This window comes from Eleginops maclovinus, chromosome 5 (genome assembly GCF_036324505.1).
Source record: "Eleginops maclovinus isolate JMC-PN-2008 ecotype Puerto Natales chromosome 5, JC_Emac_rtc_rv5, whole genome shotgun sequence".
NCBI lineage: Eukaryota > Metazoa > Chordata > Actinopteri > Perciformes > Eleginopidae > Eleginops > Eleginops maclovinus.
Genome location: NC_086353.1, coordinates 6,060,241 through 6,086,993, shown reverse-complemented (window position 1 = coordinate 6,086,993; position 26,753 = coordinate 6,060,241). Strand labels below are relative to the sequence as shown.

Sequence of the window (26,753 nt, the reverse complement as noted above, 5' to 3'; positions counted from 1 at the left end):
CCGTTCTTAATATGTTGCTTTAAAAAAAATGTTTGACTAATTTTGGTCTGAGATCCATAGTTTATATTACACAAAATTCAACATCTGCGTCACAGGCAATGTTAAGACGAAAATTGCTCCACACAAGGGTCCTACCAACTTCCCTGTCCATAGGAATGACGTCGGTGAAAGGGTAATCAGCTGATTCTGAGCGATCAAATAAACCAAAATAAAACAATTGTATCTGTCCAAACACGGTAATAATCATCAACCAAAAATTAAGGATTTTCTCATCGGACGGCGTTGGCATGCTTTATTTGGGTAAGCACAGACCGTAAAGAAACGCTAGAATACATGACGGTATTTATGCTAAGTCAGAGGCACCTAACCTTACTCAGCTAACGTATCAGAGGCCTGTTTGGTTGCTTTGTTCTTGTTGTGATGTCAAATAATGTTACTAACAACTGCTGCCATGAAGCGACAGAACAGAAAACAGCTATTTTGCATTTTAAATTAAATTCAGGCTCTTGTTTGAACTGCCAGGAAAACAGGAATAACCTTTAACGTTAGCCGATACAGCTAGCGTTAGCATGCTAGCCGCCTGAATGTACACAAGAAGCACAGAGTCGAGATAAGATAAAACACAAGGTATTAATGTTTTAAACATCTCTTATTTCATGATTAATCTCACAATAATCACTTAGTTCATACAGATAATTACATACTTACGAAAAAATCACGAGTTATTATTTAAAACACATTGTTTTTATTTTCTCTTATCTGCTTGTAAAGCCGTCTTTGAGCACCAGGAAAAGCTCTAAATAAATACCATGTAGTATTTCTGTATTTTGATCAAATGTTTCACTATTTTTGAGAAACCATGACATTATGTTGCTATACCAACTAATGTGTTTGCAATATTAAGTCCTGTTCCCATATATACATTTACATTGGGACTCCAAAGCTTGGTCTATAACAAAAGAAAATGATCTACACCAAGTTATTTTTTCAAGCAAACATATTCAAAATGTTATGGTGTTTCTGACTTCTCTCTTTTTCTTTAATCAACGTAGATTATTTTTATTTAGATTGTGTACTGTGTTTGGTCCAAACTGACTATATGAAGTCTTCACTTTGACCTTTGGTATTTTATTGGTTGGTAGGATTTTTCATTATTTCTGATTTTGTTTACATATTTATTTTGTAAGTTCTCTAATTATTTCTTAGCTATTATTTACTTGTCAAATGTTCATGTTTCTTAGCATTAAATGTAAACTATTTCTTCCTGTTTTCGGCACAGCATATTCGTACACAAACACGTGTTTAAAGCCTCAGTAGCCACATCACAGTGAAGTCTATGAGCTCTACATTCCAGTGGCACCACATTAACGCTGAGCAGACATTGTCTACCTTTTGAATGATCACAGTCTGTGCTGAATGCAGACAATGTGTGGACTCTAGACTGGTAAAAAAAAAGACCCTGTGCTCCCATTTATTTTTATTTTCAAAAACAACTCTGTTCTATTCTAATACCCTTTTAAGCTGTGAAAGTGAGCTATATTGCACCATATCCGGACCATGATATTGAACAGGCCGTCATTATTTTGTTTGCTATGTCCTTTGTTGACCTACTATTGCATTTCAAAATATCGTCTCTAAAAAAGGACTATCAATGATATATGAAAAAAGTGAAACAAATGTCTGTAATTATTTCCTCATTTACTTTCGACAGACTGTCATCATGGACAAGATTTTGGAGGGCCTTGTGAGCTCAGATCACTCTGTTCCAGTGAAGAGGGCCATTGTGAAGAAGGTAGTGGAAGCAGCAGAGAAAGAGGTGACAGAGGAGCAGTGTCAGGCGTTGTTTACTCTCACCACCCGCCTCATCCTGCTTGGTGAAGATGCATTTCAGAGGCAGATAGGCTTCCAGGTTTTGGAAGCCTACGCGCGTTTCCACCGGCCAGAGTTTGAGCGTTTCTTCACTAAAGACTTTGCACTCACACTTCTTCAGCAGGGCTATGGCCAGCTGGACCGCAAAGATCCAGCCATAATAGACTATATTCACTGCTGCCTGCGGCTGCTCATCAGCTGCCCCTCGGTGCTCGAGATCTTCAGTGTAATTCAGGTGGAGATTTTAAGGATGGTGTGTGAACGTCCTGAGCCTGCTCTTTGCGCTCACCTGAGCTCTTTGCTGTCAGACTTTGTGCAGTGCATCCCGAGGGATAAATCGGGCGTTCTGTTCTGCCAGCAGCTAGTGAGGACCATCAGTTACTTCCACTGCTTTGCCAGCCAAGAACAGGAGCTGAGAGAGTATGTAGGTCAGGTGACTAAGGTCAGCACACTGCTGCAAAACATCTGGAAGGCAGATCCAGCCACACTGCTTCCCTCTCTGCAAGAGGTGTTTGCTATTATCTCTTCCACAGGTGAGTCTCCTTCCTTCCTTCCTTCCTTTCTTCCATAATGGTTTAATACGTCAGACTTCATGTCGAGGAATATAATATAGTTAATGTTATTTCACACTTGGGCAAATACTACCATACTTATTCTTTAAGGTACGTTTTGGGACACCTGAAATTATAGGTTCTAAAGAAGCTCAAGATATGACCACATTTAGAATGTATTCATAGATTTATAAATGTCTGCCTACCTGTGATAACAAACAAAAAAAGACTGCTTTCATTTGGCAACAAGGACCCATGACTTATACCTCTGCCTCCATAAATCATAGCATTAATGCTGGGGGTGTTATTAGCACATGACTGAGCACATGAGGAGAGTGACCTTGTTTCATTTAAACATTTTCAGGACCCTGCCAATAGCAGACTCTGATCCCTTGGCTTAGTAATATCATTTGTATAGTTTGGAAGCCAACCAACCATGTTCAGTGTTATTGGCACACTGATTACTTTTTAAAATGACTAGGTAGTGGCCTCATTGTACATACTTATCATAGTTTGAAACAATTACCTTCAAACTGACTGATTCAAGGAGCGCTTTCTCTCCAAGGGCAACTACTGAAAACCATTAGTCGTTAGGATGTTAGGATTCAGAATATTTAAAGCTGCAGTTCGGTTGTTGATGGTTCATTTTAGTGATGTCCTGTGCAGTGTTGCGAGTGACTGAACTGTGGAGCGGCACAACATAAACAAACAGGAAGAAGCGATTTTTAGATGAATGTCCACACTGACGGCATGCATCAGTGAGCGATTAGAGAAGAGACGCTTTCGGGCAAAAGGGTCACTCTGCCTTTCAGTGACAGTTTTCAGGTTAGCTAAGCTTATATCTAAAGTCCTGATGTCAAAATCCACAGAGCCACCCTAGGTATTGTACTCGATAGCAGGCAATAAGCCTCTACAGAATATAAACATACAAAAAAGACATATTTTTTTGAAACTATTTTACTTATTTTAGTAGATAGCTTTTTTGGTCTCCCACATTCTGCCCACGGATGAAAAAGAGGAAATGGTTGGGTTGTGTTATAATTGACTAATTACACTGTTGTTGATTTCTGGCAGACCCCTCCTTCGACCCCTCTATTGCCCTGGCCAGCCTGGTGCAGCACATCCCCGTCCAGATGATCACGGTGCTGATCAAGAGTCTCACCACGGACCACAATGTCAAAGACGCCAGCATGACTAAAGCCCTCTGCAGGTACCCTCTCACATCCAATCGTACAAGATGAATGTTGCCATCATTTGATCACACTTCTACACACTTTTTACACTCCCATCCTTTTCTCTCTGTAGGATGATCGACTGGCTTTCTTGGCCTCTGGCTCAACACGTGGATACCTGGGTCATTGCTCTACTGAAAGGACTGGCTGCAGTTCAGAAGTTCACCATCCTCATAGACGTCACCCTGCTCAAAATCGAACTGGTTTGTAATGAAAACTCGTAACTTTCATTTATTATTGATTCACAAAACAAAAATTGTATGCATCTTTTAAAGCTTCACAGATGTTGAATTGCATTATTAAATAACCTGAATTGCAGCCGTTATACTTAATGATATTAAACCTAGGGCTGTTGATAACTCCGCAGTTTGTATAAATGTATTCATTACTTTGTTTTTAGGTCTTCAGCCGTCTATGGTACCCCATTGTGCGGCAGGGGGCGCTCGCTGTGCTCTCCCACATGCTGCTGAGTTTCCAGCACTCTCCTGAGGCTTTCCATTTGGTAAGGGATCTCTCGCCTCCTCACAGCCCATTTCCCTCTCATATGGCCACTTTATTGGTTTTCTTATTTTCTTCTCTTCTGGCCTAAATTACTTCAAAGCTGCAGCAACTTTTTCCCAGAACCCCAGGCTCGGCAGTGCTATCCCACTAATGATGTGTGAAGTACTTAAATGCCGGGCAATGGCCCTTGAGTTGGCCAATTTCATTAGTGTCTAAAAACATGAATGGTCACAAAAATATTCAGCAAATGAGGGCCAACCCTCTGTGGGGTTCCTGATATGCAACTACCCTCTGGCTGACCGTGCCGCAGATCTATGTGATTAACATTAGTCGTATCCTGCAGCACCACGATGTCCTCAACATTCTTCATCTTTATCCCTCGCCGTTCCAGGTTGTTCCACATGTGGTGCATCTAGTCCAGTCTTTACGGACAGATGGCCTCTCCACCAGCAAAGCGTTCCTGCTGCAGTTCACTGAGCTAATACATTGCATGATGTACCAGTACTCCGGCTTCCCTGACCTCTACGACCACATTCTAGAGGCCATCAAGGTGAGAAACATACTAAAAAATGGTCTTGCAAACATTTCCTAAGTCTGATCTCTAACTTTTAATTTAAAATGGTCTTCAAAGGATCTCCCTAAACCAGAGGAAGAGAAGATTAAGCTAGTGTTGAATCAAAGTGCCTGGACGTCCCAGTCCAACTCGTTTGCCTCGGGTCCTCTGAAACAACTCGGAAAGTCTGAGACTGGGAAGACTGGCCTGGTCAACCTGGGGAACACCTGCTTCATGAACAGCATCATCCAGACCCTCTTCATGGCCACAGAGTGAGCTGCTGACCCACACCTAAATACACACTTGCTGCATTCTTTATACGGAAACATAAGGCATAAACATGGACCACCTGATTGTAGGTAACCTTTTCTTTATTCTCAGTTTCAGGCGACATGTTTTATCATTACATGTAAATGGTTCCAACACATTGATGAAAAAGCTCCAGCTGCTCTTTGCTTTCCTTGCACACACTCAGGTTAGTTTTGTTCTGTGTAATGACATTACAGAATATTTGTACTCTTGTCAACAACATTTGATGACACAATGACACTGTTGTTTGTGTCTGTTTCCTGCAGAGGGCAGCGTTCGCTCCCAAAAACTTCTTGGAAGTATCTCGGCCTCCCTGGTTCAATGCTGGCTCTCAGCAGGACTGTTCCGAGTACCTCAGATTCCTTCTAGACAGGTATGGCTCCACTCCCAACAGATTAATCATAACTGGATTGTGTTAGGTTGGTGTGTCGATTATAAAAACATACCAATGTTTTCCTTTATTCTGCCCCTGTTGCCAAATGAATAAAACCAGGCAAAATATACAATGGTAGGCAATAACAGTGTATACATAAAGAACATTCCAACAAAGCAGCATTAAGACATAGATCAAAAGAAACAGATTATAAAATGAATTTTTAAATACATTTAACTGTGATTAAATAAAGAAAAGTATAGAAATAATAACAAGCTAAGAATAGAGAAATGTAATTATTAAATGTAACGTATGTTAATACATGCACTATTTGCTTGGACCAAGAGCACATACAAAACTTTGTGATGTTGAGGTTGGATGTCTGTGGCTTCATGATGTCAACCATCATTTCTTCAGAACCTGTGATGTGACTGAGGGCTTGTTGTTAAGAGAGAATATATGTAGTATACTGCAGTTCTCTATATTCAAATGTATTTCTTCTACTAATTTTGAGTGCCCTGTCTCCTGAACTCAAGGTTACACGAAGAAGAGAAAACGATTCAAGTCCTGGAATCAGTTAAGCCAAAGGTTTGCCCTCCTGTTGACACAAACGGCAAAGACCCATCAGCTCAGAGTTCTCCGGAGGACGCTGAGGAGTCATCTCTGACTCCAGCGGAAATGAAACCTGAGGATGACGGCAGGACTTTGACAGAAAGGATGTTCGGGGGCAAGCTGATCACAGGTATTCGCTGCATGCAGTGCAACTGCATATCTGAGAAAGAGGAGCCTTTTACAGACCTATCCTTGGCCTTCTGTCCTTCTGCCACCTCTAAGGGCGGCCCCCAACCTGAGGGGCCATCAGAGGAACCCAAGGTTCTCTGTCAGGGATCTGTCAATGGCGGTAGTGAAATATCTGAGCCTGGCCCGGCCCAAGCCCCAGCTAGCAATATCAATTATGTGCCAGTGACAAATGAGCCTCCTCTCTCCGTGCCGGACCTGGTGAACTACTTCCTGGCTCCAGAGATCCTGGACGAAGAGAATGCCTATTTCTGTGAGAAGTGTAGCTCTCTGCAGAGGGCGGAGAGGACCATGAAAGTGGTATCCGCGCCTGAATACTTAATCCTCACCCTGCTGAGATTTTCATACGATGCCAAATGCCACGTCCGGAGGAAGATACTGGACAATGTTACCATCCCGCCAGTCATGAGACTTCCTGTTCATGCCCCTTCAATGCCTTCACAATGTTCCTCTTCTTCCTCTTCTCCTCTGCAAGTGGATTCCCCTGAGAGCAGTGAGAATCTGGCCAAGAAGCTCAAACCGTCTCGGAAAGAAGAAGAGGAGGAAGAGGAGAAGGAGAGGATAGATGGAGCAGAGCAGATGAATGGAGATGGGGAGATCCTGTCAGTGCCCTATGTCCTCAGCTCAGTGGTGATGCATTCTGGGATATCGTCCGAGAGTGGCCACTACTATTCTTATGGGCGTAACATTAATGGAGCAGATGGAACTCAGCACACAGCCAACCACTTTGCCCTAAAGGAGGATTTGGGGAACGGACAGGCTGAGTGTAGCCTCTCCACCTGCTCAGCTCTCTCAACTCCACCTGAACAGAGAGACACCGTACCAAATGGCCAGGAGGCGAGGGATTGGCTGCTGTTCAATGATAGCAGAGTGACATTCACATCTTTCCAATCAGTGCAAAACATTACAGACCGCTTCCCCAAGGACACAGCGTATGTGCTCATGTACAGGAAGCAGGAGCTGCCGGGGCAGAACATGAAGGGGGGGCTGATGGCAAATGGAATGAGACCGAGTGCTGAGCCTCCCCTGCAGAAAGAATTACTGGATGCAATTATCAAGGACAACAAGCTGTATTTACAGGTACGTGGGGGCGATAAAAAATAAAACATACATCTCCCACATACAGGCATTGTGTTACTCATTTATAATCTGTTCCTATTAATGGTACAACTAACAGCTAGCCAAGTGTGAAGTGATTAGAGCAAATATTTAATCTCCTGCTAAGATGTTCATTGGATATTTTCAGACTTTACATGCATTTGACACATGACATCATTACCACTAACCCTCTGAGCATGAGGTTATTATAGAGAGGCGAGAGCTGTACAAAACTCTCTCAGGTGGAAAGAAGCTGAGGGAAAAAATACCGTACTTTCACAGATGTCTTGAAGCCTGCGGAGTATAGGATTTTGACTGAAGTCGAAGCCAATTCTGAACTGTCCCGTTATAAGACGTGAGGTGTAATTTCACAAGTCATTGAACTGTGTTGTGTCGAGTTCACTTTTCAGCGCACTTCTATAAGTGACTAAATCTTAAAAGAAAGTAAATCCCCTCTAGAGGGGGCTGTGATATTGTAAAGTAAAACACAGAATCCCTGTCAGCACATTAAACTACACCAACGCAGAGTCAACTCTTTGGAACAGAAGAACAATAATAATACGTACTTTATTAATCCAACACTCTGTTATTGTAAGTACACAGTACAAATGCACTCATGCACACAACCTATTTATATTAGGTTTGAAATACTTACATGTTCGTGTCAGATATAAGTGTCAGAGCGGAGAGACTGACATGTTTCTGCGTCCAGGGAGCAGTTGTAGGTTCAGTGCCTTGCTCAAGACACCTTTGCAGTGCCCAGGAGAAACCACACTTCCACACACTTCATACATTGTCTTTTTTCCTATGTTGGTTCGGGGACTTGAACCAGTGACCAACTAGTGGGCATACGGATGCATGTTAGGTATGTATTTAATCCCATTTTTGGAAATAATCAAACTCTGGAATTTTTCCCGTTTCCTCCATGCTGTCAATAGGAGCAGGAGCTTAATGCTCGGACCCAGGCTCTCCAGGCTCCTTCATCCTCCTGCTCATTCAGGCCCAACGGTTCAGATGACAATAACCCACCGGGGAGTTGCGGCCCATCTGGTGGAGGGGGAGGGGGAGGGGGCTTCAACACCATCAGTAGACTGGTGTTCTGAAAGAAAAGAAGCTGCAGGAAAACCCAAATGAACTGGCACTAAAAGAGTCCTGAACTGTCATACCACAGATGTATGTGCATATAACCTGATGAAAAGAGTACTGCAATGATCCACACACACACACACACACACACACACACATACACGAACACACGTACACACACGTACACACACGAACACACGTACACACACATCCTAGATTTGATCTCTTTTTGACTAAAGACTTTCCATACCAATGCTCCAGTCACTATTTAAAAGTATTTGATTGATTTTTATTCTTGGATTTAGCTAAACATTATAATTATTCAATTATACTCCAGATTTAAAAACTTACAAAAACCTTGTTTGTGTGTTCTATCCTTTTAATTAGATAATGATTATAATAATATTTTGCACAAATGATTAAGAAATTGAAACTGGTTGAGGCTGAACACACTCATATAGTCTGGTTTAACATCTCACACACACACACACACACACACACACACACACACACACACATGCAAATATGCAAATACATGCATGTGCTGGACACAGTACAGAAGCAAGCACTCAACTGTAAGATGAACAAGACTTTTTTATTTGTCACAGTTCTGAATATACAGCTATCGACCTTTGTTTATTTCTGATTTGCATGCAGCTTTTCTTTGGAGCTGTAGAGTTTGATTTACATGATGTTTGAATCTTTTGATGTGTGCTTTGCTGTGTTTTACAGGTTTCATATCACATGCAATAAATGTATATATGACTTAAAATATCATTCTGAATTATCATGGAATATAAAACTATATGTGGAAAGTTTAATACTGTGTTTGGTAATCTCCAAGATAAAGGCATTTTCAATAAGAATATTTACTCCTGTCCTCCCACTAATAGGTGGTGGGATCTACAGAGAACTACATGAAAAGCAGCTTGTGTAGTTAAAGAGTTACTGTTCGACCGCAACATCTAGGGAGACTTTAGTGTTCATGCTGATGTTATGTGCCTTTCGATAATGTGTATTTTTGAAGAGGAATTTGTCAGGATATACACACCTCAGCTTTACCCTGTTAATATTCACACGTGATCCATCTGTTCCTAGAGTAAACAAAAAAGTATTTGTTATGTTGTCCATCTTATTTAAGTTACATTTATTTAAGACGTTTTTTTTCCGGCAAAGAGAGCAGATGTTGGAAACAAAACAATAAATGTCATTGCTTATACGAGCATAAATTGTAAAAAAAAAAAAAATGAAAGGCACTAAATTATAAATGTAAAAGGCAATTAATAAATACTTAATTGAACGAAAAACAAGACAAAGAAGCAGTCGGTTTCTGGAAACCTCACAGATTTTAAGTATGTAAGCGACTTTGTTGATTAAATAAAATACAGAAATGTATGTTGTTGCACAATTCATAAAAACAAGCACATGAATCATGTTTTTGCTTTGATTGCAATACTATTTCTGGAAAAAGGAATTGAGTAGAGACAAATCAGTCACATGAAAAGGAAATGGGAAATGACATGCATAATCTACAATTCCTACGGGCAACAGACAAATGAAAGTTGTAATAAAGCAATAGCCAATTATTTGTAAAGGCGCCATTTATGACTAATTAGCAATTGATATGGTAGAAACACAGAAGTGGCACTAAAGCTTTCAAAGGCACACCGAAAAAAATCAATGATTCTCAATTATTAATCAACCAACCCATTACACGTTTGTTGAACTGTTAACTCTTGGGATTGGGATTATATATTCTCTCTGTGTGCAATGCCATAGGGTTTTTGAATATTGAAACATTTGATATATTTTTTAAGTTGCATATATTATTTATCATTTACTGACAGTAAATAATGTCTGGTCTGATCATCAAGTGAAGTTTAGGAAAAAATGATTTCACATTCCTCCATTGAACACAGAGGCTGTGTGGTCCTCACACACTAAAGCTGTATGCACCTGTAAATCCCGGACTATATACATTTAACAGACACGTGCACAGCTTCTTGGATATCCAGATTTTAGAAGACCTGTTGCATCAACGCACGCAAGGAATTTGGTGTTGTAACAATTAGTGCTACAATTCTGCTTTCTTCAAAAATAATTAAATAACTGGAATGGTGTGTTGTGTCTACAGACTTTAATTGCTCCCTGTTTCTTCATCAATACCGAGGCTGTTGAAAGAGCTAATGTGCCTGTGCAATGGTTAAGTCATTAATCATGGACTTACAGGGGACATCCTTTGGGGGAAGTGTTTACCATTACAATGGCATTCCAATAAGATTCCTCAGATACCATTTTGAGTCTACAGGGATCATGTCTTTGCTCGTGGATTATACTAGTTTGTATGCTGTGCTGAATCTGTATTGGTCAGATATGGTAAACCAGATCAATATTACACGTACACATTTAACTTTAAGGAAACAGTATTGTATGGACAGAAGAATATAAAACCACTGATCTATGTTACTTAGAATTCAGTTCAAATAAATCTATATCAAATGCATACATTTTTAAGTATACGTTTGTAGTTTAAAAAATAATATAGGTACATTGAACTGAAAACAATGATATATGTACAACAATGAAAAGGATCTTCTAATGATAGCATAGAAGATACATGTCAGAATAGTACCCATAAGAATTGGTAAATAAGAGTCTATCGTTCCTGCTACTCTACATTACATGGTTTTATGGCGAATTTTCTATGGGGAATAATCATGCATGATGGATAGTGTAGTTTACACGTGCAAGGCTTCCCCTGGGACCTTCAGTTCACGCATGAGGAGAGACCTTTCTTTGTCTTTCTGGAACTGCCTGAGCCTTCTTTTTAAATCGACCCAGAGGTGCATGTGGCTCTATTACATCATGTTTCAACAAAAAAAACGCACTCAAGTGCTTTGTTGTTTTTTTGGGACGAAACATAAACGATTGTTAAACTACATGTCCCATGGTTGAATGGTTTCGCCTGCACGCCGCCGCCTCCCCATTTCGTCCTCAATAGTAGTATTAAAGCGCGTAGGGCTACACTTATGGGACATCCGGTATGAACTTTCAAAACAATTTTCCCATATGACCGATATAAGGTTGAAGGTACATGATTAAGGAATGTGCATTGTTGCTGTTAAAATGAACATTACCTTGTAGAAATGATATGTAAACAACGAATGAGTGAGTACACCTTTTGTTTTATTTGCTTTGTTTAATGTCGCTATTCCTTCTTCATAATCAACAAAGTTATACATAAATACGTAACCTGACTTACACTTCAGGTTTTTATCCCTCTGCTGTATGTATTCAATTTGATCTTGTCAATTGATCCTGAATTGAGTTTTTACGACGACCTGTGTGTTCTGGGCGTACTAGAAATGTATCGGATTGTCAGTAAAACCAAAAAGTATGGAAATGTTGTGTGTTTGTTGTATTGATGTTCAAATACAAAATAGGTTTAAAACTCAGTTTTAGCCCTTAACATCAACAAGATAGATCAGTATTTGTTAACCGTTTCAACAACGCTTTAGATCAAAACCACAACTTTTATTTTGAAAGAATTCCCTAACATCCGGTGTGTTTAGGCAGTTTAGCTTGTTCCAGAGGAGGGTGAGTTTAGGGAAAGACGGAGCCACCCTGTCAATCACAATTAAGGAACCATGGGAGTAAACTGCTAAGGAAGCTCGGCGCAACCACTGTGTTTACTTTACGGTGTTTTTTTTATTTTAATTTGCGCAAAAACGACAACTATGCACCGGCACACTGTGGGACATTTACCTCTGATCTCGCCAACTGGGAACCGCTACACTTTGACGGGAATTAGCATGAGGCGTTACATATAACAACACAAACTTAGCGACTTTCAGTTGCTTGCGCCTATTTTTTTTTTGCCCCCACAGCGTTCCAGTTTCAACAGAATACACAAGTCACCATTGGTATTTGTACAAAAGGCGGTGCCGCAGAGGTTTTATATGAACTCCAAGCTCAGGATATACCCGTTTATTTGACTACAAACCGTGGAAAATCTGGTCGGTGCATTTCAGAGAACTACTGCCTTGTCGGTGAGTCGACTTTCGAGGAAGGAGTGAAGGTATTTTTCGCTCTCAAACACACACATACTACACTTTAACTTTCTGTTTTCCAACTTTACAGTTTGGGCTTTGTGTCAACGTTTTTTCTTTTTCAGGTAGGCTTACAAGAAAGAAGACACTCCCAAAAACAAACGGAGCCAAACAGCAATCTCCGCTTCAGGGAGAGCAAGAAAGGAGCAGATATGAGTGGGGGAGATGTGGTGTGCTCAGGGTGGCTGAGAAAGTCTCCTCCTGAAAAAAAGTTGAGACGTTACGTAAGTGCACTTTATATCCTATTTGTTACATTGTAGTAACATAACTCATTACACAAAACGCCAGCAATTCCCTGGACACGTTTAATGTGCACGGTTGGGCGCAGTGACATGTTGAGGCCTTATCTCATACTTGAACAATACCGTTTTCGGGAGGTTTCGTGACTCCTAGAGGCTCAATTTGCTTTTAAATCCTTTACAGTAACATGAGAGTGACTTTACCATGAGGCACCTTACTTTCAGTTGTGTTTTGCTCAAGGACACTGCTCTATTGCTGTTGTTATGGGTCAAACATGACCTCCTTAATGGCTAGTTCATGCCATTACACACCGATCCACTCTCACAGCATGTGAAGATTTGATTTTCTGGGACCAATAACCCAAAATATTGATTACTTTGGGAATCAATGCTTGTGCAGTCACAGCCAGCTCTCTTTGTGTCAAAGGTGGTAGATGGTCACACAAAGGGTTAAATGATTTACAAAACAACTGCGGAATACATCAAGGGATGACCCCATTCCTGCTGACATAATGAACTTGTTTGTCAGAGCCACCGTAATTACTAATGTGTACCAGCCAAAAACTGACTGATCACTCATATACGTTCACACTTATTAAACTTAATTTATCCAAAGTTACAGTCTAGAATAATCCTCAATTATTGTTGTGAACAATACGTGCCTCTTTCCCTGCAATTAATCTTTCACACTGTGATTAATCGCTGCTTTGTGTGCTATTATCTCTGCTTATTTGTTGTGAATTTGGAAAGAATTGTCATAACCATCAGCAGCGTTTATGCAAAAGCAAATAGCTTCAGTAGCACATGTTAGCAGTGAAATCTAAATGTTTTCCTTGTGGATCAGGGGATATCTCAGTTATTGGTATTTGAATTACAAGGCCCGCAACTTGAGAGGAAGGATGTTTTTGCAGAAACCGCAGATCCAATGCAGTGCTTTTTCTGAAAGCAATAAAACTAAAATCCAGCCACAAAGGCCGGATTTTCACATGGCTCTCATATTCAACAGAAGAAAGTCAGATTGGATGTGGAGGACGTCAAAATCCTAGTTCACTTCCTTCTGATTTAATTTTCTTACGTTATATAGTGTATGAATTTATGGTTGGTTATAAATCAACGCTTCTCAAGGCCGACGATACATTACATGTGATTTATGTTTTGTAGGAAGAAATAGCCTTTTTTTTTGTCAGAGGTAACACTGATGGCGTGATAAGAAGCACTCCAGGAAGTTCTCACTTTGGCATCACTTGAGATCACATCTGATGAAGTAGTATAAGCCAAAATAGTTTTTTCTCACAAAGTAAACACCTGGCTTAAGGATAGCTTCATTTTGCTCAAGGGAAACATACCAACAGCATGCACTAATATTAAAATGGTTTCTTCCCAGGAGGCCATCCCATGGTTTTTACTATTAGCATGGGAACTACTCTGATGCTGGTTTATACTTTTTTATGATGGTTTACAGCTGATTAGTAAACTATGTTGTTGTTTGTTTTTGTAATGTTTGCAAAAAAACAATGGGCTTTTGTTCTAGCAATGTTTTATTGTTGTGACATTTTTTTTATTGTAAATGAATAATTAGCCCTTACAAGCCAATAAGGTTAATACAGGAAACATGAGAAGCAACTTTCCTTTTCTGTGGGGTTTTAAATGTGCAACACCAGCACCATATTCACTTTTGTGACAAGAGGGTTATTAGGTTCATCATAACAGGTGTCGTTGCACAAATTAACAAAGGATTAGCTGCCGAAGCCCAAAAAATACCCTTTTTTTGTCAATTCCATGAGCTGTAAAGAATTTAATGAAATACTGATCACCAATACTGTTTTGGGGGGCCAGGTTCCCCTCCCTATGAGAGGTTGAATGCTCGGTCACATGAGGCTGTGTAATCCATGGAAGTGCTGACTATAGTTTTTCTGTCAGATGACAACATTTTCAACTGTTACCTATGTAGCAACTCGCCACCAGCTGTTTGAGTGGATGCCTACCATAAATAGAGAAGTTGAATATTTTCTAAAATAAATCCATGAATACTGTATATATCATGATGAAACATTGAGGTTTACAGTATTCAACGATGAGTGAAATCAGTTTAGAGCTTCATTTAGAAATAGTTTTGGTACTTAAATGTTAGCTCTGGTGCATATTGGGCAAGTTTATGTTAGCATGCCTTGTGATTACCACTATGAATATCGGCTATAGTCAAATCTTGTGGGTCTGTCGGATAATGCTATCTTCACGTCACTTGTACAGATCCTGTTTCACTGGAGAGGAAATTAATGTAGCCCTTCAACTTTTTGCTCTCTCAGGGAGGATGTAGTGATAGTGAAGCTCTGTTTGGCTGGGACATCACAGACTCTCTTCCTATGCACTTATTTGAGTGCATTTTAGATGTGTTGGACACAAGTTTACCTCTTTCTCTCTTCCCTTTTTTACCATAGACTCAGTCTTTTTTATATGGGGATACAGGATGTGTAGGGGGAGATAGGTCAACAGTAGATGCTATGTTGAAGTGGTGACCACCATCTGAAAGCTGGGATCCTTTAGATTCATTTGAGATGCGGTTTAATTCTGTGTGTCAGGATTTTGTAGGCAGTAATCTGGAATGAACATGGCTTGCACGTACCTTGAAAGTGTTTGAGCTTTACTTTTAAAAACATGAACAAACCTGCTTTTTTTAAAAAAAACACTTTGAACCTAGGCATCCGTGTAAATGATCTAATACTTGTCCTATCTTATTTAAACAGATAATCCAGTAACTACAGAACTCTTTGACTCACTACATTTGTTCGGAAACAAGTGAAGCAGTCGGTGTTGTCAAAGTAAACATTTGGTGTTTAATGACTGAATTGAAAACCAAACATACAATAGGAACAGGATAAGGACAAGACACAATGCAATATTTTATGAGCACACTACCAGCTTCAGGCCAGTTCATAAACCCTGTCTGCAGACTGGAAGCCGGGGCCCCTGCTTACTGTATTAACCACTCAGGGCAAAGTTTGCCCGTTAAGCTCTGCCGCTGATTGGTGGAGCTCAAAGGTGAAAGCAGTTCAGCAGACCTGCCTACATCTGAGCAGCACCAGACATCATATCATGACTCAGGACTGCATACATTGCCTCTTACCAAGGAATTAAGGTTAAGGAAGCAATAAACACTCCTGTTCTGGTCAAATCAACCTGGTGTTGACCACTCTGGTGAGATTTTATTAAAGAGGATTAATGTTTCACAGTGTTTTCTTTTCCCATTCATTCTGAGATTGAAATTAGTTTCTTAGAAAATCCATCAACATATATACAATACAGACCTGGTAATTGATTACTTTATAACTGTAGTCAGAATCCTCTAAGGAAAAGTCAACACTTCCTGTCCATTAATTTCTCATTAAGAGACAGCGGAGAGATATGTAACCACAATTGCTTCTGTAGGACTTTTCTCAGACAGTTTGTCTTAACTGTATCTGCTGTGGTTTCCCATTTCATTGACACTGCATTTTCATCTGCTTCTCCCTTTTTTTTCTTTCATTTTTCTCACTCTTCAATCTGTAATTTCTGTCCAAGTCCACTTATAAAACCCGCTTTGAAAGAACAGTTTGAGACTGGCATCTCCACGACATCTGCAGTGTGTTATCAGAGACATTAGGACATGCAGGGATGAAGATGCAAAGTGGTTTTCAGCACCATTCTGTTATAGATAGTGAGCATGTGACAGCTCTTAGCCTCATTAAATTATTATTTCAATGGAAAGATTATGCGTTATTTAGAAGGAAACTGAAAGAGGCCATTTTTACAAATTACACATCAGTATCTCTTTACGATGAGAACATGTTCCTGTTATAACGAGAAACAGAGCAGTCTTGGCGGCAGCAACACAAAGTAATCAAAGTCTACAGTCCAAGCAGCTTTGCTAATGTCAGTATGTTTACAAGTGTTCCCCAGCTGCTTTTTAAGAGTTACACCTCAAATCTGAAATTCCCATTCATCATAGTGACATGCTTGTATTTTGTCCCGCATTTATTCTCCACCTTAGTTCATTACAAACAAGCTGCAACACAATGACAACTCATGCTTATGTTTTGAATTGCCTGGACAGTTCCTCACTTATTTGTCTGTGTAGTGTCTTGTCATTTACCCACGCACAGATAAGGATAAAGTTGTACGCTCTGTCTAGCCCCCTAATAGGGGCTTCTGGGTAGACCGGAAGAAGGAAAATATTGAACTCTAAAGGTCTTTCTCTGATGGCTGTAAAGGGAGACTGAGGACATGCTGCATGCTGGTCTTAAGACCTCTCAGCTGAGGGAAAAAAGCATTTAAAGTACACACCACTCTAGCCATAAGCCCTTACTCCAGTCTGTCTGGAAACTTCCGTCATTCCCAAAGTAAAGAGAAATATGGACGCAACATATGTGACGAGGCTCATAACGAAAACAAAGCCAAAGCTCTTTGATTAAGTAGAGGATTCATTAAATCTGCTTAGCAAGTGGAACAGAGAACAAACACTCACTTTCTGTTAAACTCCCTCCCCACATGCTCGAAGAAACAAACAAACAAGCAAAGTGAACAGGATGCAACAGAGGGGTGCTTGTGCAGCATTAGCCTCTTAGGCTAACAAAGAAAAATGACTGGGCTTTGTACGGGCCGCCACGGAGACTCGGCTCTCCATTTGGAGCGATCAGACTGCTTCTGTGTGATCTGCCACAGCTTGAAAATGGATTGCATGTGCCATTAATTATGTATTGTCCAATACAAACAAATAATCATTAAATATTAATGTCTGTGCTACTACAATAGTTATCCTGACCGGCCCACTTTTGTCCCAGACGCAGACTATCGCCATTGTGTTGAACAGAGGCGTATCAGTTGCGTCGTAGCCAAACTGCTAACCAGCATGGTTCCAGGGTAAGGCTGTGAGGACTCACAATCAAGTGGAAACAACAAACAACACTTTGACTCTCAAAGGAATCATTTTAGCGACAGAACTTTGACCCATGGTGAAAGAGTATGTTTTGTTTTTTTGGCTGTTGAAATCTTTTCTGAACCGAGGTTGTGTTTACACTGTGTTTTTAAACACAATAGAAGTAAACATGATTATGATCTGTTTTCTCCAGGATATTTTTAAATGGTAGTAGGCCTGAAATTATGCTGTTGCATCACAAAGGAAAACACAGCAGCAAAAACAAAGCAGCCAGTAAGCCCCCCAAGCCCTCTGAAAATTGGCAGGGGAGAGTATTTTTGTGACATGGTAAAAACCGTTTGTCAGCAGTGTAAACAATATCACATATCACTCTAATCACCTAATGAGGAAACCGTGAAGATCGACCCCCAAATGTATCTGTTGGATATCTCATTGCCTCTCTCATATCTGTTGAAGTATTACCTCCCACAAATCTATGTGCAACAATAACATGCATTTGAACAAGTACCATGCATAAACACACAGGGTGGTATTTGTCTTTTGGCTCACTCCTTCAGGCAAACGGTGATTTATTCTCACTGATTAAACTGTGATGATTCAAATTCAAAATGGTCATTAATTATGTGTGTGGAGCTTCACAAGTAATCCAAACGGATCATATAGGCAAAAAAATCCCATTAAATTATGATTTGTGGCTCATGAGAACCATTCATTGGCTCAACCGTAATACAAGCCTCTTTAAATAACAGCATTTTATCATTCTCTTTATTTACATTAGTGCCATTTTCCCTGTAATAATTTAGTGATTCAGCTCTTTTCCTTATTAATGGCAACCTAGATATGAGGCTGATGAACATGCTCCCTTTTTGATCTCTGGGGCCACATGCTCACAGGTGCGCAGCAGCATTTGTGAGGAGCATCTGGTTGTCTGAATCAGAACAATGCTGATAGTTTGTAAGGCACAGAAACACATTAGGCTATCCTCATGTCAGATCCAGCTTTCATTTAAGTTTTCACTTGTCATTTCACAGTAGATGTTCTCCTGATGTTCTGTAAGCACGAAGCTTCCATGCGTAACAGACGCATTCTTGAGAAATGGAGCTGCTTTTTAAGTGCAATAAACCATTGGCTATACCAGCACACCCCAACCGAGTCAAAACACACTGAAGATGAGCGTTTGCCATAGAGTTTTTTTTCTTTTTTTCAAGAATGCTGTTTGTGAATCTATTTAAAAGTAAATGATGCATGACATAATGGGAAGACGGGGGGAATAGCCCAGGAGGTATAAGTGCAGAACAAACTGATTATGCTAATGGCTGAAATACATTTGGAAGCACACTGGTACATAAAAATGAAGTCACTAACACACTGTCTGCCTCGTGAGTGGCGCCATGTGCAGATTATGCACAATTCCCTGAAAAATGTTTGTATTATGTTCTTATATCCTTCTTTAAACGCACTCTGCTGCCGGAGCACTGAGATTGTTGCACAGAGCTGGTGGGTCAAGGCTGACATGAAGCATTTTGTAAACAGATGTGTCTCTTTATGCGTGGTGCAGCTGTTTACCGTCCTGTGTGCCAAGTCCGCCAGCAGCTTGTGGTGCGACAGCAGAGAAACTGGTTCTCATGCAGACTCGGCTTTCCTGTTTTAACTTGGGAACCGATTGTGTTTTTCAGTTGGAATATAATTCTGCTGAGTTGTAAAATTATCCTTTTGTGCCGTTTGTCAGTCTGCCAAGTTGAACAGTTTCAACTGCAGCTATTATTAAATGCAGACGACTGAAACTTCTGAACTATTTGGCATGGCTAATCGTACACATCATAATTTGTTTATCTTGTGGTTGATCACGGGGATTGTTATAGACATTGCACGGAATCTTCTTCAATCAAAAGTGTCACATATTTGCTTGTCATTGTTTCTCAGCTGTAGCCTGTTCTGGACATTAAACAGGGCTGGTAGGAGGACACACACGGCCAACAATGCTCAACACTAACCAAACTAAAAGAGTGTTCCCATCAGATTGGTGTGAGTGTTATTTTGGGAAAAAAGACCAACAGAATTGTGGCTCAATTTATGATGCATTCCCTGAATTCTTGCAAAGCGGGGGAACCTTCTTAATGTTGCAGGATTGTATGTGTATGCAGTGACATGCAGGCTGGGATATTGCACAATGGCAATCAATAACTTAGTCCTCATTGTTGAGGAGAAAGCGATGAGAAAGAGCCTGGAGTGCTTCTCAGAGCAGCAGCATTAGGCTGCCTCCAGTGAGAGCAGCTCTCTGTTCTCTGCCTCTTTCTTTTCGTTCCCAGCGCTTCTTGGCAGGCGCAGACGGCAGGAATGTGAGGGTTGCTCTGTGCTCGTCTTTGCCCTTCTTGCTGGAGTGTGACCGCCGGGACCTGTGCTGCTGCTGCTGCTGCTGCTGGTGTTTCAGCTTCAGCTAGGATGGGCTGCACTGCAATGCACTGTCCGATTGTTGTTTCTACAGCAACGGGGAGGGAAGAGGAGCCGCTCCCTGGCGCCCCAACAAGGCATGGCCGCCCCTTCCTGTGTGAGGCGCTGATGGCTACCAGATGGCGGTGAAAAGAGAGGAGGAGGGGTCCCATACTTTCCCTCTTTTTCTCCATCTATCCTTATGCCTTTTAAGTTGCTATTTCCCTGCTGTATCTTCTACTTTTCTCTTCCAAAATCTTCATTCCTTCTTTGTCTTGAACTTTCTCTGCCCCCTTGCACCGATAGCTTCCCCTGATAAGGGAAGATGAAAGGGAGAGAGAAGGTGAACCTGATGTTACTAGCATTCAGGTGATATACTATGCTGTGTTTTTCAAGGTGTTACAAACACAAAAAGACAATTCACTTTATGATTGCTGACTCACTGAAGAATTGTACACTTTGAAAGCTGTTTCATAATGCAAACTCTATAAACGTCATATTTAGCATTAGGATGTATAATCGCTGTAGCAGCAATCTCCCTATAGGTAGCAGACAAAACTGAGTAGTGGGATCAGCTGTCTCGCTGAAAGGCTGCTCCTCACCAACAGGAGGCCCTCTATACTCATGGAGACCACTATCCCCTCCTCTGGGTCATAAATGGCTTGCACACCAGCTTGGGGAAAGGATCTCCGTGTTTTGACCGGTTTGTACTTTAAGGCACCCTCTCCTTCGATGTTAAATGGTATTTGTTTATATAGCGCCTTATTCAGTCTTTACGGCCCTTCAATGCGATTTACATTCTTAAAGTCACCATTCACACCCCATTCAAATAGGGCAATGTCCCATTTGCTCAAGTTAGCTAACATTCACAAACAAATGAGCAAATATGTGTCAAAAATGGCCCAAAATGCTGTTTTCCCTTCCACTTTTTGAAATGGACGCTTTTCACTAAAGGTAGTTCATCAAATCAGCAGATTGATATGAATAGTGACCTATTCATGTGTTTTGTCTCATGAAACGGGGTTACTAATAAGCTGGATATTTGAGTACAACTGTTATTTGTTTACTTCTCCTGTGTTTTAGAAAACTATTTCCAAAAATCCTAGTGACATATTCTATTTTGGCTGGTGAGAAAGAAAACTCTCCTGTTATGTATTACCAGCCTTACAAACCATCTGGACATTCAATAAAATAAAACAAAAGTGGCAGCCCATCACTTTCTGACATTTTTGCTTCAAAGTTACCTGAGAAATGAATTAATAATCAGGAAGGTTGTTGGTCCTGTGGAACGACTGTCTGATTATTTAATTACTTCTCGCTTGAGCTTTAAAGTTAGATATCTGTAAAGCCTTTTGGATTCTCATTTTTGAAACAAGCAGTAACACTTGACATCACAAGTTACATTTTGACTTGATGTTATCAGTGCAAACTTGCCCCAGGGCTTCAAATCATGGACTGGAATAAATATCAGCTAATGTGATGTGTATGGTACGCAGTGAGTCAGACAGGGAAACGCTATTGCTGCAAGAAGTCTTGTGACTTTGAAAAAACTTCCCCTTAGTCCAGCGTTTACTTTGGGATTTAATTTTCCTTTATTCAGTGTCAAATCAACCAAAGTTTCATTCCTTGGAAGAGTTCAGTGCTTATAAATTCGAGTGATCAGGTTTGAGGGAAGCGTTTGAAGATAGAAATATGTGTGACTGTATCTGTTCACATTTAACTCCAAAGTTTCACCTGTCATTACACACACACACACACACACACACACACACACACACACACACACACACACACACACACACACACACACACACACAGCTGGCACTTGAGCTATGCTGTGCTGTGTGATCTGACCCCAGCCGCTGTGTCTGCAGCCCCTTAATATAGCCCACTTCTGTCATGGTAGTTTTTGCCCCTCTTCCCTCGCTCTGTGCTGTGTGTGCACCAATATGTGGGCATGTTGTCCTGTCCTGAGGACACGTCCAGCTAGACAGGGGGGTGTCAGGGTGTCAGCCTGGAGACTAGATGTGAAATCTTGCTACTGACTTGTGTAATTTCCCAAGTTACTGCGACTCAGACAGGCCCTCAATGAAAAAAAGACTCTGACGATATCTAATTGTCATTCATTTGCATTGGTTTTTAAATCGTCTTATTTCGTTTTTTAAACCGTTGTGTGCTTTCAAAGTACAAATCCTCTTAAGAGACAGAAATGAACTGAGAACGATGGATGGTCCTGTTGTGACCACTGTCCCTGATTGCATTAGAGTTACTATGGTGAAGCCTGATATCTTTGGCCTGGCCTCAAGCCAGAGGACGCGGTTTAACTTGCGCACACACACACACACACACACACACACACACACACACACACACACACACACACACACACACACACACACACACACACACACACACACACACACACATGCAATGGGAGAGACACAGAGATGCAGCAGCCCCCCGCTCTCAGAGATACGTTTCCAGTGTGATTGGAAGCTGAGAGTGTGGAGGACCTCCTCCATTCGTCCACCTACTTTTTTGGCATTTGTCTGAACTTTCCCTGGCACTCTGCTCTTCTTTTACGCTTTTTGCCGGTGTGTCTTAGAAACCTGTGGAATACTACCTTTGCCTCAGCATGGCGTTTGGATAATCAACAACTAACTTTTGGAAGTCCAAGCAAAGCTCAAGGTTGGTAATTTTAATGACTTGACCTTCAATTACATCTTGGAATATTATAAGATACCCAGTGTACTTGTTGACTACATATTGGAGGAAACTTATTAGATTATAATAATAGTTTTCTGTGGTGTAAAGCTCTACTGTGTGTAAAGTTGCAAAGGGAATTTCCAATATAAGCCTTTTATGATCAACCGGTTTAAATACAGGTGCTCAGTGTAACAGATATACACAAATTAAAGCTTTCTCAAAATCTGTGTTGGAACCCCTCTAAATAGTTAAAGTTGCACTACATGCTCAGTAGTTCTGTTGAAACTGGGAAAATCAGCTAAAATATACAATATCTTAAACGTCATAGACATCTTAAATCTGAGTTTGTGTTTCTTGGCCAGTTCTTAGAACGTCAGAAATGTTGTGTTGATCTGGTTTGTGTAGAAACGTAATATATAACACAGTCCTACTGTGACAGTTTATTTCTGAACTATTATGTCCACATTTGGCTAGACTGCGCTGTGTACAGGCCAATAGGGGCTGAAAGGAGAATTGTTTCAGCCCCTCTCGTCAGCGGTCAAGGAACAGCGTGATCATGTGAACCAAGTCTGCCACGCCAAAGGAATGTGTTGAATTCTAACGATGCTGCTTTGACAAGTGCATGTGACTCAAGAGCGAGAGCTTGGATTGGCACGGGCAGCAAAGAGAGGCAGAGGCCGATAGAGCGAAAGAAGCAAAGCAGGGAGAGAGAGAGCAGGTAATCAAAAGAAAGAATCCAATGGATAAAAGTCAGGGTTGTGGAGGAGCAGAGCATGGAAGATGTTGACCTCGTGCTTATCTGGAGAAAAAAAAACGGTATTAAACTGAAAGACCAAACAACAAGGAGACACTGTGAGAATGTGATAAACGTGTGCTCTGTGGACTAACGGTTTCTAAAATCAGATGAGCCAGTCTTTATCTTCAGAACAGCTTTGCTTCTCATGGCTGAGAGTGGGCTGCCATCTGCACTCACAAACTGTCCTCAGAGTATACACGTTGAATAGAGCACTGTATGAAAAAGGGCAATTAGTCTGGGAATCATTTTCGGCAAAGATTCCCAATAGTTAAATAAAGGAGTCATAGTAATTGTAGTGTCAATGTTTTAGACAAGAAGTAACAAGGACTTTCTGTCAGAGTGTGTCTTTAGGAGTGGTTCAGCATTAAGACAGTTAAATGCTTGTTTATTCAAAAGCAGCTGGGGTCATTTGACCGAGAAATAAAAACATTACTTGATTGTCTTTTTTAAGCATCAGTGCGACAGAAACAACTTACAAAAAAAAAACTGTGAAAAAAGCTGAAGATTTATTGATGGGTTTACAAAACCAGGACCTGAAGGTTAAAGCACAAAGCTCATAATGGATGCACAACCTCCACTTCTCCGTGTCCTACGCTTAATGCTGTTTCCTACTCTGTAGGGTAATAGCTATTGATTGGTGACCTGGATTTTACCCTTGCTACCACAAGTCAATGTGAGTGCATTTCCACCATGCTGGAGGAGCAATTGAGAAAGATGAGAATGTGAGAAAGATACTTAAGTAATAGCAATAAATGTTCCCTTATGCTTTGGGGTCTTTTTGATGCTCAGACTACAATTTATTTCCAGGCATAAAAACTGTGAATTGGAGCCTGATTGGTACTTTACTTTAATTAGTAGGGAATAGACAATCTTTCATCCCTTGAATAATCCAATTAAAGAAAGTTACAATTAGAAAACCTTGCTAACCTAATAAGAAAAGACTGGACAATTGTTTTGTGTAAAGGAGGTAAAATAAACCCTTAATACTTTGTTCGGTACATGACGTTTGTACCTGCTTATTCAGAATTTATTTTAAAATATGATGTGTTTCTTTGCATCATAAGACCCTAGGTTAAATATAGGTACACAGCACTTTTCAAGCAGCATCCGCTTTCCATACCAAATTGGCCGCTTTCTTAGCGATGTGTCTTAAGTGAAGCTTACAGAATGTACAGAAAAGGAATAACAATACCAAACACTAATAGCCTCTCAGCTGTTTTAACTGATTCAGTATAGTGTCGACATCGTCCTACCTCAGGTTGAAAACTGTACACCTCATATAATCATTTTATTCAGCATGAATTGTCAGTGAGATTAACTGGCCTCATAAAGCTTCAGTGTTACTGAGCAACACTGTTGCTGTCATTGCAGTCTGTCGCTTCCTCTTTCTATTAGCAAAGGAGGGAAATGATTTTAAAAACATAGACAAAAGTATGTTTTTTTATACTTTAAGCAACATAACCAACAAAAAATGTGTGTTTGGTTTAATATTTCATTATGATGGAAGGTTCATTTTGTGTGGTTTTAGGTTTTCTAATGTAAAAGCAGTGGGATGCTTTCTTTAATCCATCCAAATGAGTATTGATCCAAGAGGTGGTTTCATTTTAATGTATGTGGATTCTTAAAAGCAGTTAATAGATCATGGATGTGTTATAAACTGTGGTTTTACCAACCTTGGCCTTTGCCTTTTTTTGCAAACTATACATGCATTAGATGTCCTCAAAATGTGTTCATTGGGCGTTACAGAATTGTTTACATTACTCTATGGTTCAGACAGTAGCTGTGCGAGGAAGAGATGATGTGTGCAGGTTGGTCCGAACAAATGTGCAGGCATGCAAGCACACACCCACAGACACCAACCCACAACTAAAGAGAGTGGAACATGTTTTAAGAAATGCTGACATGGTTTTAGGGCCGTTTGTGTAATAGCTGAGTTGGAAAAATAGTTTGCATAGTACGCTTTGCTGCCTGTATTGGTGGCTCAAAATGAATGTGTACGTGGGATTCCACACATTCCTCCCTAAATGTGAATCACTGCATGGTAGTCGCATGAACACACACGCAGCACTCCACCTCAGAGGTATGCGTTCACACCACGCACATTCTCTTTCAACTGAAAGTGAAGCAGTATCATCTGAATGTGACAACAGACAGTGGAGGTGTGTACCAGGGACTGGCTGAAAACGGAGGTGTGTCTTGAGCTAGACAAGCCTCTGCACGCTCAACAGCTCAGCTCATAAAACAGGACACCAAACATGGTTAATGCGAGCATTAAGAATAAGCATGTCATGTTTCTGAAACAAAAACCGCGTCACACTAATACCCCATCCGTTGGTTCATCAGCTAGTTTCAAATTTACTGGAATAATGTTGTTGCATTTCCTGTTTGCTGAGTAACCAGGTGCTACTTTTTTTTTAATGCAACACGACGTGCATATCAGAGTCCATTTGCTTATCTCTATGTAAGACATCTCAATCCATTTCCTAGTGGATGGACTCTAGCGAGAGAGGGGATAATTAGATCATGTCTAAGGCAACCTCTCACTGGCCACTAAATGAGATTTGGAATAATTTTCATTGGGCTGATTAGATTAGACTGCTGCTGCTCAATGCATGGATAAGGATTGCTTTTGACATGCACACAGTGGACTAACACAGTATTAACAAGGCACCTACTAACTTTTTTAAATCGCATTGAATTATAATCAATCAAAAAGCATTACAATTTACAAACTACACTCTGTTGCTTTGTTAGTGTCTAATGCATTTAAAGAAAATCAATTTGAACATGCCCTCATTTGACAAATAAGCCACTCACAAGCCTACAGATGCTTTCAGTCTTGACTAAGCAGAAGTCATCCATCTCACCATGCAGTGGTCCCCCTACAGGAAGCAGTGGGACCTTCATGAGTTAGCCGCTCAACCCACAACCTGCTGTAGTGTGAAACCTTCACTGAGGGCTGCGAGGCTGAGCCACTGCAGGCTCTCGTTGAAACATTGAGTGTTATAATACCCCCGAAGGTCCATATTAATGATAATAACAAAGGGACATGAGTTGTGCATGTTCAGAGGGAAATGAAAAGCCACGCTGTGATTTTAAAATTGGATGGAGGGCACAGCTTGTGGAGCAGTGGCTGATATTTTTGGTTCTGCCCACCTGTCCTGGGCCGGCGTATTGTAGGTGTACTGTAG

At 40.6% G+C, this 26,753-nt stretch overlaps 2 protein-coding genes across 10 annotated transcripts in view; both read left to right on the top strand.

Moving 5' to 3' along the window:
* The first annotated feature begins 155 nt into the window (after window positions 1-155).
* usp38 (ubiquitin specific peptidase 38) lies at window positions 156-10,490 on the top strand. 2 transcript variants are annotated; one of them, XR_010165892.1, is made up of 12 exons: window positions 156-300; window positions 1,712-2,402; window positions 3,495-3,630; window positions 3,726-3,855; window positions 4,053-4,154; window positions 4,545-4,703; window positions 4,785-4,978; window positions 5,088-5,181; window positions 5,282-5,388; window positions 5,925-7,266; window positions 8,223-8,527; window positions 8,562-10,490. XR_010165892.1 is itself a non-coding variant. In XM_063884438.1 (11 exons), the coding sequence occupies exons 2-11, from the start codon at window positions 1,721-1,723 to the stop codon at window positions 8,385-8,387; spliced, it is 3,111 nt and encodes a 1,036-aa protein (XP_063740508.1). In that variant the 5' UTR covers window positions 156-300; window positions 1,712-1,720; the 3' UTR covers window positions 8,388-10,490. The 2 variants fall into 2 exon arrangements, 1 of the variants encoding a protein (XP_063740508.1); XM_063884438.1 differs by having other exon boundaries at window positions 8,223-10,490.
* A 1,492-nt stretch (window positions 10,491-11,982) lies between these two features.
* The window catches only part of gab1 (GRB2-associated binding protein 1), a 46,186-nt gene continuing 31,415 nt past the window's right edge, over window positions 11,983-26,753 (top strand). For 2 of the 8 annotated variants that reach the window (XM_063883457.1, XM_063883451.1), the window contains exons 1-2: window positions 11,986-12,448; window positions 12,545-12,703. In XM_063883457.1, coding sequence (XP_063739527.1) covers window positions 12,632-12,703 — 72 coding nt within the window. In that variant the 5' untranslated portion in view covers window positions 11,986-12,448; window positions 12,545-12,631. Of the gene's footprint in view, window positions 12,449-12,544; window positions 12,704-26,753 lie in introns of all 8 variants that reach the window. The other 6 variants (XM_063883459.1, XM_063883453.1, XM_063883454.1 and 3 more) reach the window with 5 other exon arrangements.